Source organism: Polypterus senegalus, chromosome 7, assembly GCF_016835505.1.
Source record: "Polypterus senegalus isolate Bchr_013 chromosome 7, ASM1683550v1, whole genome shotgun sequence".
Classification (NCBI taxonomy): Eukaryota; Metazoa; Chordata; class Cladistia; order Polypteriformes; family Polypteridae; genus Polypterus; species Polypterus senegalus.
In genome coordinates, this window is record NC_053160.1 from 10058658 (window position 1) to 10077326 (window position 18669).

At 41.4% G+C, this 18669-nt stretch overlaps 1 protein-coding gene across 1 annotated transcript; it reads left to right on the forward strand.

The window, feature by feature from the left end:
- The first annotated feature begins 1563 nt into the window (after positions 1 to 1563).
- On the forward strand, positions 1564 to 17149 carry arl9 (ADP-ribosylation factor-like 9). The gene is made up of 2 exons (XM_039758004.1): positions 1564 to 2001; positions 16925 to 17149. The coding sequence occupies exons 1-2, from the start codon at positions 1846 to 1848 to the stop codon at positions 17132 to 17134; spliced, it is 366 nt and encodes a 121-aa protein (XP_039613938.1). The 5' UTR covers positions 1564 to 1845; the 3' UTR covers positions 17135 to 17149.
- Positions 17150 to 18669: the final 1520 nt, after the last annotated feature.

An 18669-nucleotide genomic window follows, 5' to 3' on the forward strand; every position in this document is an offset into this window, starting at 1 on the left:
GTATTTCTGTTCATGAAGTCTTCTGCTGATGGTCGTCTCTGACACACACACATCGGCCCCCTGAAGACCATTTCTGATCTGTCGCGCAGGCGTTGGGGCTTTTTCATGCTGTCATCAACAGTGGTAGTTTTCCTTAGCACACTTGTCCCTTTGCAAATTCTGAGCCCACCAGTGTGTTTTTTCTTCTTCATGATATTCCAGACAGTTGATTTTGGTCATCCTAAGGTTTTATTCTTGTTTTTCAGCCTCATAACGGCTTCTTTGACTTTCATTGGCACAGTTCTTGTCCTCAGCTTAAACAATGGTGACTGCAGACTCCAAAGGATAGAAGCAGGCTGAGGTATCTTATGAAACCTACCTGAGGAATCCCAAACACCTGTGATGCCAATTATCCCAAACATTGTGGTGCCCTGGAATGGTGGGACCCTGTAATAAAATGTCATTTCTACATAGTAGGACTGTATTGTGTACAAATCATCTTAAATGAAAGCCTGAGTTGTTTGATTTATCACTTTATAATGTGAAGTTGGGGGGAGTCAAGGAAAAAATGTGTATTCGCCCCCAACATTATGGAGGGCACTATAATTGCAAAATCATTTATAAAAATGTATTGCTAATTGTGGTGCTCATTTAAAAAATATTTTTAATGTTTAAGATGAGGTAAATAAGCTGCAACGATAAATTGATTTTAAGTACTTCATTTCTTCTGCTGCTATGACTGAAATGACAAAATGAAGTGACCTTTCATACTGTGATTTCAAAAATTATCTTCCACCACACCCCAAGAAATTCTTTCCCTCAGTTTTACTCGACATTTCCACTAACCGAGATACACCCCAGAAATCTGTTCCTGTTTTCAATGACAAGACTTGTTTAATATTCAAGCCCCAGGTGCTCCTTCCGTGTAATCTGTATGTTCTTCTCGTGTCTGTGAGTTTCCTGCAGGTGATCCAGTTCTGTCTTTCAGTCTGAAGAGCTGCAGTTGAGGTTGTTACCAGGTGCTGATTGGCCCTTGTGTATGTGTGTGTGTCTCTGTTTACTCTGCGATGGGGTGGCATCTTGTCCAGTGATTGTTTCTGCCTTGTACCCTATGGTTTCTGGGACAGGGGGTACCTTCCCATTCACCCTACTCTGAGTAAAACAGATTTGGAATAGAGATACACAGAGTGTTTTTTTAATAATATGCTACTCTCCCACTTTTCTCCCAAATATTTCTCATAATATTCATATGAGAAAATGTGCTTGAAAAGAATAAACAGTTGCTTCATTTCAGTTAGATACGCCTCGCAAAACCCTAATCTTAACCATAGTGTAACCGGGCGAAGCTCTAGAGGGCTGCAGTTAAACTCAGTTGGCACCCGTTGGCGTCAACCCCACCTATTTGACCCGCCCATTAGAGTCAACCTCTCCTACTTGATCCTCCCATTAGAGTCTGCCCCAGTTAATTGGACCGCTCGCTATAGTCAACTCCACCTACTTGGAGATGATTGGTGGAGGTTCTGCTCAGGGACGCTGATACCTATTTGTGGTTACACCCCCTTTTTCGTTCACTGCACTATTTTTCCCGCTTTCCTCCAGTAAGCGGCGCCTGGGCTGCGCGCTCTTTTCTCTCTCTCTCTGACTGTTCTGGGCGGGTTACACCGAGCGGCTTGAGGGGCGGGTAACTTTGCAGTTGTCGCTCACGCAGAGAGAAGATCTGATCCGAAGTGGATGAAAAGGACTAAACTCGGTCCTCGGAGGAAGTTTGAGGTGCAGAGATTTGTGCGCTGCTTTTTTCAGGCAGGAAGCCGTAATGCTTCATCCCGCGGAGTTCTGAGTCGATACAGTTGACTGAAGTACTCCGCCATGCCCGGATTTAAGGAAATCGGATTGGCAGGACTCGGCATTGCCGTTACGGGAGGCGTCGTCTACGCCGTGTGGAACTACTGGAGTTCGCGGCAAAGGGAGAGCTCCCAGCGAGATGAGGATAAACCGGACGAAAGGCCACGGGTGGCGTCAGAGGTAACATGCCGCTGCCATTCATGTTTCTGCCTGCCTGCTTCCCTCTCGCTCCCCCGTTTGCAACAAGTCGTTTTAAACATAGTTGCTCGGCCTGATGAGACTATAATTCGCGTAATGGCAGGGTTTACCGCTCATTAAATGTGCGATAAATGTAAATGATCTGAGCATTACAATTATTCTTATTTGCTTAGAACACTTAAAGAGGTTAGCAAAAGTACTTATTTGGCCGATGCCCTTATCCAAAGCGACATGGAACGTTTGAGATACAATTGGATACATTTCTTTGTTTTTCCAGTTTGCAGGTGAAGTGACATGCTCAGGTTCACACCGTGCCAGTCGCCGAAGCCATAAACACAATGCCACCCTGTCATAATCAAACAGAGAGACTGTCAAAGATATGCAATTAAACCTCTGAACGAGCCATTTGATCAAATCCCAGAGCTAAATGTGTTCAGACTTCAAGGTTGACTGATCGAAACATTAAAAAAGTGGCTGCACCAAAATGTAACCAGACCCAGAAATTATTAACCATGACTAAAGTTACTTATATTAGAAACCTGTCTAAATATCTCTGTCTTATCTTGTGACCTCAGTCATGTCAGCTGGATTCCAAATTTAGTATTTCTGGTGTGTGTGTGTGTGTGAAAGTGTAAATGACCAGCCCAGGAACAAACTCCTATGAATAGAGTGGTTTAAAATAAAACAAGTTATCACATAATGGATGCAAGTGTCCATCAATCCATTGTAAAGGAGTCAAGGCCTGTCACAAAACATGGCCTGTTAAAGCCCATTGCAGCACTCCTTGTGTGATTCTGGGCTATACAAGAAATAAATTGCTGTTGTTAATTCCTGGTGAACCAGGACTATTCTGGTACACTTTTAAAAATAAAGGTGCTAACATGGTTCTTCAGAGTGATGCTCTAGGGAGACAAAGTTTTGTTTGTCAAAAGCACCATCCATATGATGTTTCCAGAAAGATCCTCCTTTTATTTAGGTCCATAACAGGTTTCATAAATCATCAGGAATAGGTGATAACAGGCTTGTGAAATACTAACGGGTTCCTGATTTTTAAAAGGACTCCCATTGCATATACTAACAGGCTGAGTTCAGGTTTACTTTATCTGTTAACATCTTGTTGTACATTAAAAATTAGTATTTTGTCCCGTTATTATTTGCCAACAGTTTTTACCTCACATCATTACAGTGTGGTGAATAACATTTGGTCATTTTCAGGCACTTAGCCAAAGCCAGATCATGGGGGCACCACTCTTAGCAGTGAGGTCCATACTGTAAATCTCTTTTCCCCAGCGACGCTTGCCAACTCATAGAGTGCGATCCCAATGGCATTCTCTGGCCATCTGGGAGATTTAATCCTCCCAACGAGCCCGGGGTCTTCTCCCAGTTGGTCGTGCCCATAAGACCACAGGGAGGCATCTGTATCAGATGCCTGAACCACCTCCATTTGCTCCTCCTGATGCGAAGGGTCAGCGAGTAATGCTGAGTAACAGTTCTGCCATAGTTCACAGTTTGTCATAATGTACCATACTTCTGTGTTGTCAATCAGATTTTTCAATTTTTTTTGCCTTCAATGAATTTGTAATGTAATACAATATACACTTCAGAGCCCCATTCTGTATTGAGAAATTCGATCCAATATGATTTTGTCTCATGCGTAATGCTAGTTAATCCAGCCTGTCAGGGTCCCTGAATCTAAACAATGTTAGAACTTAATTAAAATATTAATGCTTTGTTTTTTTTTTTTTGTTTAAATTAATATTAATTATTTCGGTACTTTTCTATTATCGTGACGCAAAATCGGTGGGGCCGTCACCCCGGTTACTTAATTTTTGGATTTTAAATTATTAGACTGGCCTAACCCAACCACAAATAGTAACCTTAAAGTTAGTGTGGGTGGAGTATAGTTACCTATAGGTCCCTAATGTTAATGTCCCCTTGGGGTGACTAAACATAAAAACGATAATCCGACCAAAGTACCATTATTTTAAAATATTTTTAGTGTGGTTTCTGTGACATTATCACATTGCCATTTTCTGTTTGTTTATTTCATGGGTGCCGCCATACGTGTGTGTATCTGGTTGCCAGGATGCTGCATGTTTGTTACCCACCTTCGCGTTAGACCAGAGAATCACTTGGGCTGTAAAATCAGTGCTAAAAGCATCGGTCCCAAGTGTCACACGGTCAATGCTACAGATGCGTCTAACCCGAGGTTTACTCGGGCTGTAAGTGGCAACAGCATTAGTGCCCAGTGTTACTCCGGCAACGGTATAGGCGTGTCTTGTGTATGTGTCTGGCCCGAACATTAGCCGGGCAACGGTGTAGACGCGTCTTCTCCTAGCCTCATAATGGTATCTCATAAGAAACGCCTCTCATCAGCAGTGATGACAAAGTGAATCAGTTTTCAGGCAATGAAATTGAAGCCGAAAGGGATTCTGGGAATCCGAACGTGACACTCGTGTCACTTGCACATATGTAGTGTGCTGTTCATTTTATTATTATTATTATTCATCATCATTTATTATTTGTATCATTCATTAGCATACTTTTTACACTTCTGACTCTGTACTTTTACTGTTTTATGCGTTTTACAGTAGTAAGGTGAGACTTAATGCCATTTTTTCAAGCCAAAAAAATGCAATGCTTTTTACATGTACTTTTGAGAAAAAATGTAATGGTAAGGAAGTTAAGCATGTGGTGCACATGCCACGTGTCATGTATCATCCTGGTGTATAAGGTGGCTGCTCACATTAAGCAGACATTCCACATTCTGCCCTTTCGCAATCCCAGGCACTTTTTGGTTTGACAACATCTGTGAGTCATTTAAATTCTCCATACTTTAGTGCTACTTAGGGGTTTTGGCATATGCCAAATTATTTTCAAATACGGGTAGTCCCCCAGATTACGGACATCCGACCTACGACATACAAACGGGGCCGCAGCTGCGATGCATGCGCCTCAGTAACTGCCACTCCGTCATCTTCAGCCTGGGGACTCTGCAAGCGGTGGCTGGAGGGGGGCGATTTCGCTGCTCGCGCAGTATAGTATCCCTCGGGTGGCTCCCGGTGGCAAACGGTTTCACTGCCTGCCCACCACACGCGGCAGCCCCGTTGGTTCTTGGTGGGCGGCTGGTAATGCTGCAAGCGGTGACCCGGTTGTGGCTGAACGGAGGCCATTGAGGGTGAACGGGGTGGCGGGGGGTAGCATTGTAGTGTGCATCGGATGGCTGCCTCTTGAATGGGGACAGTGGTGGGCGATTCGCGACCCGCCTTTGGCCGCACACTCTGTTCGTTCTCAGTGGCCGGACGCTGCAGCCAGCATACTGTAGTGAAGGTGACTGTGAGGTGGGCTGGCGATGAACCACCTGTCGATGCCCCCAGTCATTCTCAATAGTAAGCCTGCTTGTTCTGTTACGCACATAGCAGGAAGTTGTCTCTCGTCAGTACATCAGACGTGTTGACGACGGGTGCCTTCCTACTGTGATAGCGTGTACAGTGCTGTGCAGAAGAGCTCATGTTAATCTTTTGTCTTCACCCTTCAAGAATGTCTCTGAAACGCAAATCTGATGCAAGAGCTGGTGATACAGTAAAGAAGAGAAAAACCATCACCATGGAAAATAAAGTAGAAATAAGAAAAAGGTCAGAGAGAGGTGACACTCCGTCATTCATTGGCAGGGCATTTGGTTACAATCGGTCAACATTTGCATTTATTAAAATAATGTACCTATTCCAACTTACATACAAATTCAACTTAAGTACAAACCTACAGTTCCTATCTCGTACGTAACCCGGGGACTGTCTGTATATGAAAGGTTAACCATTCGGGGAATGAGATGTTGCAATGAGCAGAATCCAATCGGGCAAGAAGCCACATAAGAATCAGGAACCAATCAGACTACGATTGCTGTCTGCATTTCGCCATTCCACACTTGCGTCAAGATTCCATCTCGCCTGAAGAAGGGGCCTGAGTTGCCTCGAAAGCTTCCATATTGTAATCTTTTTAGTGAGCCAATAAAAGGGGTCATTTTGCTTAACTTCTCACACCATTCCACACTAGAATGCTGGGCTGCCATTTTTTTTAGAAGTAGATGACTCTGGAGAGTATTTTCAAAAGTCTCCATTTTTAGGGGATTGTGTGGATAAAAGGTGGAAATTGAAAAATGATAAAAGGTTTTTGTTGCGACGTATATATTCAGGGTTTGACCCTGACAGTTTTGGTGAATGATCTGAAGACTGTCTGTGATGCGAACTTTACGTTAAACAATAGCTATTCTTGGTGTCGTCCCTAAAGACTGATCTTAATGTTGTTCTTCTGATAGGACATTTGTTGATTCCACTTCAAATATAATAAAAAAGAAGGTAAGTGCCCAGTATTAGACTAGAGAAGTGGTAGGATAAGGTGCTGTTACTGGGATGCATACAATCATATGACTGAGTTGAGGCCATTTATATTTACAAAAACAACAACAACATTTATTTCTACAGCACGTTTTCATACAATACAAATGATGGAGCTCAAAATGCTTTACTTGATGATGAAAGAAAAACATAAGAAAAAGCAATACTAAGTAACAAAGAATAAAGTACGGTTAGATGGTCAGGAGAACAGGAAAAAAAAAAACTCCAGGGGCTGGGTTAAAAAAAAAAATCTGCAGGGGGTTCCAGGGCCACAAGACCACCCAGCCCCCCTAACATAAATGATGTCAATTAGTCCTCATGGTTTTCAGGCATCACGTGGAAGAATTAGACGATGACGGTCAATGTGGACCTCTGGCCTTCACTCCATCAATGGAGGGACTGCACTGTGTCCTTATCAAGTGGTGGTGGCGCAGATCGGCACCGTAGAAAACTGGAAAAAGAACAGCAGAGAAAGTAGGGGTTAGGATGGATTGCAGTGCCATTAAAAAAAAAAAAAGATAATTCAATGCATTCACAGAATATCAGGTTTACACTAAAATGAAGAAAGCCACGTTACAGTAATGAATTTTCAGCCGTGCTCCACTGTATTAGCCTGGTGAATTTCTATCAGTCAGCTATTCCAGATTTGAGGTGCATAGCAGCAGAAGGCCGTCTCACCACTTATTTTAGTTTAGCTCTTGGAATTCTAAGCAGACCCTCATTTGAGTTATGATTTGGAGTGTAAGGTGTGAGGCATTCAGAGATGTGGGATGGAGCAGATTATTGAGGGCTTTGTAAACCATTAGCAGTATTTTAAAGTCGATTCTAAATGGCACAGGTAACCAGTGTGGTGACATCAGAACTGGTGTGATTTACTCTGATTTTCTTTTCCTAGTTAAGATTCTAGCAGTTCCATTCTGAACAACTAATTGGTGTCTTTTTTTGGGTGGTCCTGAGAGGAGTGCGCTACAGTAATCTAGTCGACTGAATACAAAAGCGTGAACTCATTTTTCAGCATCTTGCTAAGTTATAAGAGATCTAACTTTTGCTATATTCCTTAATTGAAAAAAATGCCGCCCTAGTAATCTGATTAATATGTGATTTAAAATTCAGGTCAGAGTTAATAATGACCCCTAAATTCTTTACCTCTGCCTTGACTTTTAAGCCTAATGCATCAAGTTTATTTCTAGTACCCTCATTATATCCATTTTTGCCAATCACTAAGATTTCTGTATTTACCCTAATTTAGTTTAGTTGGCGCCCTGCCCGGGGTTTGTTTCCTGCCTTGCTCCCTGTGTTGGCTGGGATTGGCTCCAGCAGACCTCCATGACCCTGTAGTTAGGATTTAGCAGGTTTGATGATGGATGGATGGTTTAGTTAGTTACCACTTACAACCAGTGTTCCTCTTTTTCACTGATGAACGGGTGTAAATAACAGACGAGCTGGTACTTTCCTCTTAAAACCGATTTGTTCTTTCCGACTACACTACATGAGCTTCGTCCCGTGAAGTATCAAATTGCAGACAATTGACGTGAAGCACTGTTCACATGAGCGATGAGTGGTTCCCCCATGGAGTTTTGGGAGCAAAGCTGCACAGCATGCGGGGAGAGAGGGGTGAGCGCCATAACAGCTGAGTGGTAGTTCAGAAGTGCTGTGCAGCACCCAGTAAAATGACTGCAGAGTCTCGGATATCGGTTTGTGCTTATCGTTGACCCACAGGGCCTCAATTGCAATGGCCTGTACGCTTTATGACCAACGTATGGCTAAATGGCTTGTCCCAAAAGGAGCCTTACATCAGTGCATATGTGTATTTTATTATTTTGTCTTCATTGTGTGATGTTTTACTGGGCATGAGGGACATTTGCTTTTTTAGAATTAATCTACAGTGGCCTCTTTCTCTCAGTGCTGCCAGGCTAGGCTTCTGCAGTCTGCAACACTAAACTGGATTAAATGGGTTCAGTAACTGGACGAGTGTCTTTATTCTCATCTCCTTGTTTTCTTTGTTAAGTACCCCGTGGTGGCGTGTGACTAAACAGTTCTTTAGAAATTGGATAAGCTGGGTTTGAAGAGGGATAGATGGATGGAGAGAAGAGCGCTCACAGTTTATAGTGGTGGAGAGGTCATTTGTGACCTAACCAGACTAGCCGCTCAAAGGGGATTACCCTTGTTTGCTTGTTTGACGACATTTGGCTGCTATAGTAACAAAGTCTAATTAATTTCAAGCTGCTTCTCTTGCGTCCTTGCTTTGAGCTGTTTTAAGAGTCCCACAGGCCCCGGCGACATTTACATTGAATTGCTTTTAAAAGGCTGGAAGGGAAAATGAAACTCGGTGGAGAAAATTACAGGGTCGGGTCTCATCAGAATGACAAATTTATAATTGAGACTGGTGTGGCAAGGTAACAAGATGTGAAGCCAAGAGAATGCTCCATTAGATACCACCATGCAAGTCATATGTTAAGGTAGTCTGAATAAACAGAAGATCAAAGGGTACCATGACCACTAGGGGGTGCTCTTGTACCACCACCATCCCACAAATTAATAAACCAACTGTTCCTTTAGGGGGCGATAGCTCCCTATTTGGAATAAGTTCTTTAGTATTTACGGCTTTTTAAGTAACCAAAAACTATATAGATATGATATTAACAGGCAGGCGATACCTCTCCCATAGTGATACGGCGGTAAAAATCACATAAGAGAAAATAACTTCGCTTTCTTTACTGACTATTTACTCAGCATTATAGACGGGAAGCCATAGCAAGACAATACCAAGGTGGGATCTTGATCTATACAGTCTGCCATTTTTCATTGCTGCAATGGAAGGATTTTCAGGACGGATGACATTATCACCCATCCGACCGTCGGCTTCAAAGTATTTGGCTGATGACCAAGTCTTTTATACAGTAGAACTTCGGGTCACGACCAAATCGAGTTACGACCAGAGGTTTGGAACGAATTATGGTCGTGACCCGAAGTCATTTCCCCCATAGGACTGTATGTAAATACAATGAATCCATTCCAGACCGTACGAACTGTATGTAAATATATTTTCTTTAAAGATTTTCAAGCACAAAAATAGTTAATTATACCATAGAATGCACAGTGTAATAGTAAACTAAATGTAAAAACATTGAATAACACTTAGACAAACACACCCAGGCTCCCTGCTCCGCAGCTCTCGCTCTTTCTCTCTGTCTCTCTCTCCTGCACCGGCTTTCTCCTCCTGCTTCCTGTCTTCTCCTGCAACCTCCCGTTCTTTCCTGTTCTCTTCTTTTTCCCTTTAGCCGACTCACGCTTCTATTTATGAAGAGGCGTGGTAGTCATGGCAATCAGCAGCTCCTCGGAACAATTACGGATGCGGACCGCTTCTCACCTGTGCACTTAGGTGAGAAATGGCCACATCACGAACTCCTCAGGAACCGCTTTGGCCACACATCACCACGCCCCCTTGCTAAGCCGCGATTGCGGTGATTATTTATTAAAACCCGCCTTTTTAACGAGAGCTGTGGACCCGCTATACCACAGGAGAAAGATGGGTTTAGAGGGGGCTACAGTTTTGAGGGAGAATCCCTCTGCATGATGCACCGAGAACAATGTACAGTACAGGAAGAGACTGAACACGTGTGGGAATCATCGGCCGGTATGAATCAGAAGGGAAACTGGCTTGTTAGTCACTCGACTGTGTGGTCGTGAACAGATGCAAAAGTTTGGTGAACTTTTTGGTTGTAACCCAATTTGTACGTGGTCCGAGTCGTTCGTGAACCGAGGTTCCACTGTACTGGTTCCCCCACATGCAGGCCCCCACGTCGTCAAATAGTCCATTTCCAAACAAGGAAAGAAGATTTTGTGCTGACTTTTAACAGAGGATAAAACAGTATACACCTGTCTTTAGGCTGACTATTCATTCCTCCAGCTGTCTTTGTCTATCTTGTCCTATGCTTGGCCCAGCAATTCTAAATGCTGAGAGCCCCTGTGTGCTAACTTTGGCCTGGCCTGTACATGTGAGTGAATTTATAAAATAATTTTTGTACAGTGACATTAAACTTCTATTCTGATTACACCAACGTATCCAGGTCTAGGTGAGCAACTAATCTCAAAAGAGGGACGAACAAAGTAAAATGCACAAAAGTAAGAAATCCCTGCTGCTAAACCACCATTTAGAATTTGGATTAGCTGGATTAGAAGAGTACAAAATCAATCCCAGCATGAGGTAGGGTGCCAAGCGTGCCTATTTACATCTTGCCACTCTTCATCTCGCCAGATGCTGAAGAACATTTGTCCCTACCTAAGACTAAATTAGTCCCGTTCATGAGGCTTTAAATCGCCTCCAGGAATCTCTTAATTCTTTTAGGACCAATTATCTTTTTTTTTTTTCTTTTCTCTCAGGCCGGAAATTTTTTTTTAAACTCACTTTTCTAAAAAGCACATAAAGCAACGGTTTCACACATAAATCAACAGAAAATATTTATTTACCAGTAACAGCGTACTGCACGACAACGTGCAATGAATACACTTGACTGATATTTTCATTCTCTTTCTCTGTACGTTTAGCATTCGTTTGCTCAGAGGTTGATGCGTTTGCTGCTTCCTGAGCGGCTCTTCATTTCTCCAGCCTAGCGGCCCGCTTCTTCCTTCGGCATCTTTTCACGTTAAAACTGATTTAGTCCGTGTTTCTGTTGCAATTACTTAGTATGTTTTTCAAATTTTTTTTTACTTCTTCTTTTTTTAAGTCTTCAATCTGCCTCAAGAATGATTTAAGATATGAAGAGGTAGGAGAAGTGACGGTGAAGACCCTTCTGGCCGTTGCCAAGAGTTGATTCTACAATAAAATAAAAATTAAAAACAGGAATAACCTTGGAGGTCAATCATCCCCCCGAAAGCAGACAGCAGAGCTCATGTAGTATATGTGTACCAAATTTCAGGTCAATAGGTGTATCCAGCAGGGGGTGCTAGTTCCCTTGTTGGAATAAGTTCTTTTGTAATTGCAGCGTGTTACACAACCCAAAACTATATAGATATAATGTAAAGAGGGGATACCCCTCCCTTAGTGATATGGAGGTAAGAAATCGCATATAAGAAATAACGTAGCTGTCTTTAATGACGGTTTACACGGCATAACAGATGAGGAAGCCATGACAAGACCTTTCGGGTAGTGGGGGCCCATGTATACACTCTGCCATTTTCGGCGCTGCGCTGAAAGGATTTTCAGGATCGGATGACAGTATCTCCCATCTGTCCATCAGCTTCAAAGGTGTGCCAGGCAATGTTCCAAGGCTTTATACTCTCTTTCATGTGCAGGCCCCCACTTAGGTAAATCATGCCATTCCAAACAAGGCAAAGAAGATCCAATGTCATGCTGACTGTGACGCACAGAAATTGTTCAGTGCCCATTTCTCAGTTGTCCCTGTCTTCTCATCTAATGCTTGCCTGGCAGTTCTAAGTGATGAGCCCCTGTGTCCTAATTCTGGCTTTGCGTTAGCTGTACATGTGAGTAGAAAGGAAAAGTAGATTTAAAATACTTGCACAGAGCACAGTGACGTATTAAAGTTACAGTATGTTCTGATTACAATAGGTCAAGCGGTTTGCGAGCAACAAGTGATTTAAAATCCTGGACAGACAAACGGACAGCCACGGTAGCGTATTATATAAGAAAATAGCAAATTTTTATGTTTCATGAGCCTGTACCGTAAGTAAATTCACATACAGGTGAAATTCCGTTAACAACGAATATCTTTACAACAAAACTTTTCATTACAACAAAGTATTTTTACGGTCCTGACAGTTTCCCCATATGACAGAGTCTACTGAAATCTCATTACTACAAAATACATTCATCAGCTACTTTCATTACAACGAAGTGAGCTTGAAATGCCTGACGAATCATCCACAGAGCAGTTCGTTCTGTGGTCGCAGCTCAGTTGTGCACAACGATCCCCGATCACAAACATTATAAATGTTTCTCTTTCTTCGAACTTTCCTCAAACTGTGGTTTTTTTTTTTTTTTTTTTTTTTTTCTGTGTTTGTTTTCTGTGGTTATCAGTGATAACTTTTTCTCATTGCTCATTAACATTTGAAAAACATCCATTGGAATTTAACTCATTGTCATCCTCCTATAGAAATGGCAGATGCTCGTTCAAGAAACATTCCTATCAGTGCGCCACTCACTCAAGAAAAAGCAAAGTCACTAACGGGACCACATGCCGAAGAGCGTCCCGAAGCACGATTACCGTGTCTGTGGAAGACTATTTAACTGTTGCTGGGGCAGACTCGCAGCACTGTAGCGGCTTGCCGCTGATGCAACTCAAAAAGCTCTCGATAGGTGATGCAAGGAACCTTATAAATGCAGGGAGAGATGCATTTGAATTAACTTTTCGTCAATATCGCATTGAATTTTCATTCCGTGTTTGGACTTACATTATGACAACGCAACGTATAACTGCCTGTGAGTGAATATCGTTTGTTTCTCTCTAATAAATAAACCGAATTTTTTGAATGTTTGTCCGTGTGATTTGTTAATTGTCATAGCAAAAGCTATTCTAATGGGAAACTGTAAATTTTTTAATACGAATGGCATGTCATGATCTCCTTTGGTGTCTAATGTTATCCGTTGAAGATGTACTACAGTACCTTTCTTTGATACATCCTTCTTTCTACAGTAATTCGTGTGGAGGAAGCCCGGACGGTGTTAATAGTTGTAGATATTCTTTGTGATTTTGTAAGTTGATGTTTTCATCTTCCGCACCATCGCCACCAACTGTTTCAGCATAGTCTGTTGATACGCATTTAACCAATTTGCCGAGTAACCGATCAACATTTTTGCTGTTCATTCATTCGACTTTGTTTCTCGGTGCTAAGATTGCCCGTGTACTCATTTCTTTTGATAATAACCCTTTGGGATGAAATTCTACAATAAGACTTGGACATAATTCATCTTCTTTTATTGGGAGCTTAAAGTGAGGAAAATGTAAAAATTTATAAGAGCTGAGAGTGCAGGAACTGTGACTGATAAAAGCATTCACACGAATGAGAGGTGAGAGGACTGTGGGCGTGGCTGAAACTGATTGAGAGGAGGGCGGGACTTGGGAAAAAATGTCTTGGCACTAGTCTCTTCTCAAGATTTTCTTTTATAATAGATATATAAAATCCATCGTCTGTCTATATTACTGTCTGCTTTTAATGAGAGAACTACTTTAGATAGTTTAGATTGGGTTTTTTTCTAGAATTTGCTTGAACATTCCAGATGATTTTGTGACTTCTGTCATCGTGCTAAGAATCATGATTTGCTTGCAGGAGCGATTTATTTGCGATAACCATTGACAGAAGCTGCGGGCCGAGTAGAACGGGAAGCGTGACGTCAGGAGCGGGGAGCTGGGCAGGGCCCTCCTCACTCACGCACCAGCCTCCGTTTCAGTCTCTCTACTTGTCGCCACGTTTTGGAGCAATCCTTGCCTCCGCTTAGCTAGCAATACCTGTTTGTTTATTGATTTTTAAAGTTTGTCCTGTTTCACTACTAGGTGGGCGGAGCCGCGGGGGACAGCTAGTTTTATATAAGGCTTACCTAACATATTACTGGCCAGGAGTGCAATTTCGCTTCTACCTCACGCCATGTGTTGGAGTGCACCTTGCCTCCACTTAGCTACCTGTTTGTTCAGCAGACATTATCATCTACAGATTGTTACGGAGTAACGTTTCGTGTATTTGAGAGAGAGATCACAGCTACGTGTGTTTTAGAGGGTAGCTGCTGATTGCCAAAGATATCATGGCCACATGCTTTTCTCCCCACGTTTGATGTTCAAGCATACCTACCTACCTACCTACATTTAAAAAAAAAAAAATGTATCGATTTTTAAATTTGTCCTGTTTTACTACTACATGGGCGGAGCTGTGGGGAACAGCTAGTGTGTGTGTATATGTGTATATGTGTATGTGCATATGGAAACAGTAGTATTTCAGCAGTGACATTAAGTTTATTGGATTAACAGAAAATATACAATATGCATCATAACAAAATTAGACGGGTGCATAAATGGGGGCACCCCAACAGAGATCCTTTTTATCCTTTTGCTAATCTAACAGCCTCTAGATGCCTGATATAGCCTTTGATGAATGTCTGGGTGGTGGTATTTTTGACCATTCTTCCATACAGAATCTCTCCAGTTCAGTTCAATTTGATGGACAGCCTGCTTCATATCATCCCATAGATTGTCAATGATATTCAAGTCAGGGGACTGTGACGGCCATTCCAGAACATTGTACTTCTCCCTTTGCATGAATGCCTTTGTAGATTTCCAACTGTGTTTTGGGTCATTGTCTTGTTGGAATATCCAACCCCTGCGTCGCTTCAACTTGTGACTGATCCTTGAACATTATCCTGAAGAATTTGTTGATGTTGGGTTGAATTCATCCGACCCTTGACTTTAACAAGGGCCCCAGTCCCTGAACTAGCCACACAGCCCCACAGCATGATGGAACCTCCACCAGATTTGACAGAAGGTAGCAGGTGTTTTTCTTGGAATGCTGTGTTCTTCTTCCGCCATGCAAAGCGCTTTTTGTTATGACCAAATAACTCCATTTTTGTCTCGTCAGTCCAAAGCACTTTGTTCCAAAAATGAATCTGGCTTGTCTAAATGAGCCTTTGCATACAACAAGCGACTCTGTTTGTGGTGTGAGTGCAGAAAGGGCTTCTTCCTCATCACCCTGCCATACAGATGTTCTTTTTGCAAATTGAGCTGAATTGTAGAACAATGCACAGATACACCATCGACACCAAGATGTTCTGCAGGTCTTTGGAGGTGATCTGTGGGTTGTCTGTAACCATTCTCACAATCCTACGCATATGCCGCTCCTGTATTTTTCTTGGCCTGCCAGACCTGCTGGGTTTAACAGCAGCTGTGCCTGTGGCCTTCCATTTCCTGATTCCATTCCTTACCGTTGAAACTGACAGTTTAAACCTCTGAGGTAGCTTTTTGTAGCCTTCCCCTAAACCAGGAGACTGAACAATCTTTGTTTTCAGATCCTTTGAGAGTTGCCTTGAGGATCCCATGCTGTCTGTCACTCTTCAGAGGAGAGTCAAAGGGAAGCACAACTTGTAATTGACCACCTTAAATACCTTTGACCACTCATGGTTGGACACGCCTGTCTATGAAGTTCAAGGCTTATCGAGCTCATCAAACCAATTTGGTGTTGCAAGTAATCAGCATTGAGCAGTGACAGGCATCCAAATCAGCACAATGACAAGGGGACGCACATTTGTGCACAGCCAGTTTTTCACATTTGATTAAATTTCATACAACTAAATACTGCTTCACTAAAAATCTTTGTTCAGAAAACACAGCAGTACTGAGATGTTCCTAGGAAATGAAAGACATACCACTGTTATCTTTTTTGTTGAAAGGAGAGTCAATTATTATGCAGGCTGAGAGGGGTTCCCAAACTTTTTCATATGGCTGTAGATATAGACAGATACAGGTATATAGATATAGTATGTATTTATTTATAGAGCTTCTGTAAACATCCAAATATCCCCCGGGACTAAATAAAGATCTCTGTTTTTCTCATATTTTTTTTTATCCTTATTCTTGCACGTGTAAAAATAGTGGAAGTCTCCTCATATAGAAATGCATGTTCACATTGGTCAGAGAAGGCACAGATTATGTTTGTATTTTCTGTACCACCATTTTTTGACAGACAAATTTAAAATATTTTAATTTATGTTTCTTAGTCAATGATACAACCTGGAGAAGAGACAAAGTTAAATATACAGTAGCTTCATTTATTTTGTTTTATTGTATGTGTGTGTGTGTTCTCTTCCTGCAGGGAATAATAAATGAATGTCAAGCAATGTGAAGTAACTACAACAAACATTAGGAATACAAATGTGGTGTTAATAATGAAAGCAGAACGTGTGAGTGCCCATCTCGCTCAAGTTTTAAGCCGGTAGCTCCAGTGCCATCCTGGGTTTGAAACAGAAGACATGTTATCAATAGGACGACTTTTTTTCTAATTGCACAGTTGGCCATTTTTCCCCCATTGTTATATTAAAGTCACCCTAAAAGAACAAAATGAGATTAGAGTACATTGTCAGGTGCAACTGTAACAGTAGCTAAAGTCCACCTTCTCAACTTTTGACGGGAGAACATGACAGTCCTCATTTTAAGGAGTATTTCAAGTTGTGTGTGGTCTCACGGGAAGAAGTAAATGGGGACATAAATAAAACATTTAATGACACGTGTATGTATTTATTGCTCAGATATGATTTTGTTATAAAGTAAATGTATTGTTTCTTTGCACAATGTATTTGTGTTTCATTTTGTCTGAAATATTCCTCCATTGATACAGTGGGTTCAGAAAGTAATCTGGCATGTTTTCACTTTGTCTTTATGGGCTATTGAGTGCAGATTGATGGGCAAAAGTTTCAGATGTATCCCTTTTAATCCCTTCATGACCTGCTACAACTGTATTTAAATTAGATTAGATAACCTTTTTTATTATATTATGTGCTTTCTTTCCCAAAGGTGAAATCTCCAAAAAAACATGTCCTTGTGCTGGGCTTAGATGGATCTGGGAAGACCAGCCTTCTTCATTGTCTTGCAACGGGGACGCTGAGGAGAAATGTTTTACCGACTGAAGGTTTCAACGCGGTGTGTCTCAATACTGACGAGGAGCAAATGGAATTCCTGGAAAGTATGACTCTCTATTCTTTAGTGTTTTACGGGGTCCATTAAAACTTCTGAGCCATTGTCAGTATGGCAGAGAGTAGGCTTCTATAGCATTTAACATCATCACTCCAGCAATGTACTGACGCTGATCGAAATTCAGCTTCAGTTTAGCCGAAGGTTGGGGGACTGAAGTTTAATCCTTGTTATTTAAATCAGCACTTACAGTTGTGCTTGAAAGTTTGTGAACCCTTTAGAATTTTCTATATTTCTGTATAAATAGGACCTAAAACATCATCAGATTTTTACTCAAGTCCTAAAAGTAGATAAAGAGAAACCAATTAAACAAATGAGACGGGAATATTATACTTGGTCATTTATTTATTGAGGAAAATGATATATGTAATATTTGATTATTTTCCTTAATAAATAAATGACCAAGTGTAATATTTTTGTCTCATTTGTTTAACTGGTTTCTCATTATCTACTTTTAGGACTTGAGTGAAAATCTGATGATGTTTTAGGTCCTATTTATACAGAAATATAGAAAATTCTAAAGGGTTCACAAACTTTTAAGCACAACTGTAGAAGGGATACACAACATACAATAAAGGGGGACTCGACTGTATAGTGCTGATATGGACCAAAACAAAGAGTGACACCAAATTAAATAATGTATAGTTGGCCTATCCCTATCATTTATTTATTTTATAAACTTAATAATTTAGTGATGCACTTATTCATTAAATCCAGATGGTGCAGTGGTAGCACTGCTGCCGCTTCGCACTAAGGAGACCAGGGTTTGCACCGGGGTCTTCCCTTCTTGAAGTTTGCTTGGATTTTCTCAGAGTGTTACGATTACCTCCTACAGTATGGGATCTCCAAGTCGGTCCTGGGAGACCCACTGTGGCTTCAGATTTTTGTTTCAACCAGATTCATAATCAGTGACAACAACTGATGACACTAATCTCATTTAATTTAATTTACTTTCTGCTTTTGCTATTTATTTAAATGCTTCACTCACTTTTGTTGATTTCATTAGATTTTGCCCTTTTTCTGTGCAGTTTGCTCCCTTCATTTTATCTTAATAACTAGCAAAATACCCGTGCTTCTCAGCGGCAAAGTACTGCCTAAAAATTTTTATTAAGAAAATGAAACCTTTTTAAACTGAGGGAAAATATGCCAATAATTATTTGTTAAGGATCTCTTTGTATACCACATTGTGAGTTCGGCCCTCCGGTTGTAATCTGACCAAGCTGTGCGCTGAGCTTACTCTTGAGCATACAATGTACAGTCGGCCATGTGAACAGTAATCTTGTTTCAAATCTCACAGCTTGGATTGCTGCTGTCATAATCGCTTTGAGTTTCATGGTTTATTTCAATTACGACTGTATTTGCAGGATTTGTTGTGTTGAAGTGACATTCAGCATCTGTGAAGCATTGTAAGCATACAACCGGTTTCATCGATAACTTCACATCCAGCTTTTAAGAGTTTAAACATTCATAAACATCAAAGTGTCCACTACTCAAATTGTCACCTGTGAATCTAAGATGTTTAAGAGGCATTGGTGGTTGTCGAAAGGTGTAAAATATTTGGCCATTTC

Excerpts from the sequence above, each read along its gene's own strand:
- arl9 (XM_039758004.1), top strand. The coding sequence starts at position 1,846 with ATGCCCGGATTTAAGGAAATCGGATTGGCAGGACTCGGCATTGCCGTT. Across the intron at positions 2,002-16,924 it reads GGCCACGGGTGGCGTCAGAG|GTGAAATCTCCAAAAAAACA; the intron begins GTAACATGCCGC and ends TCTTTCCCAAAG.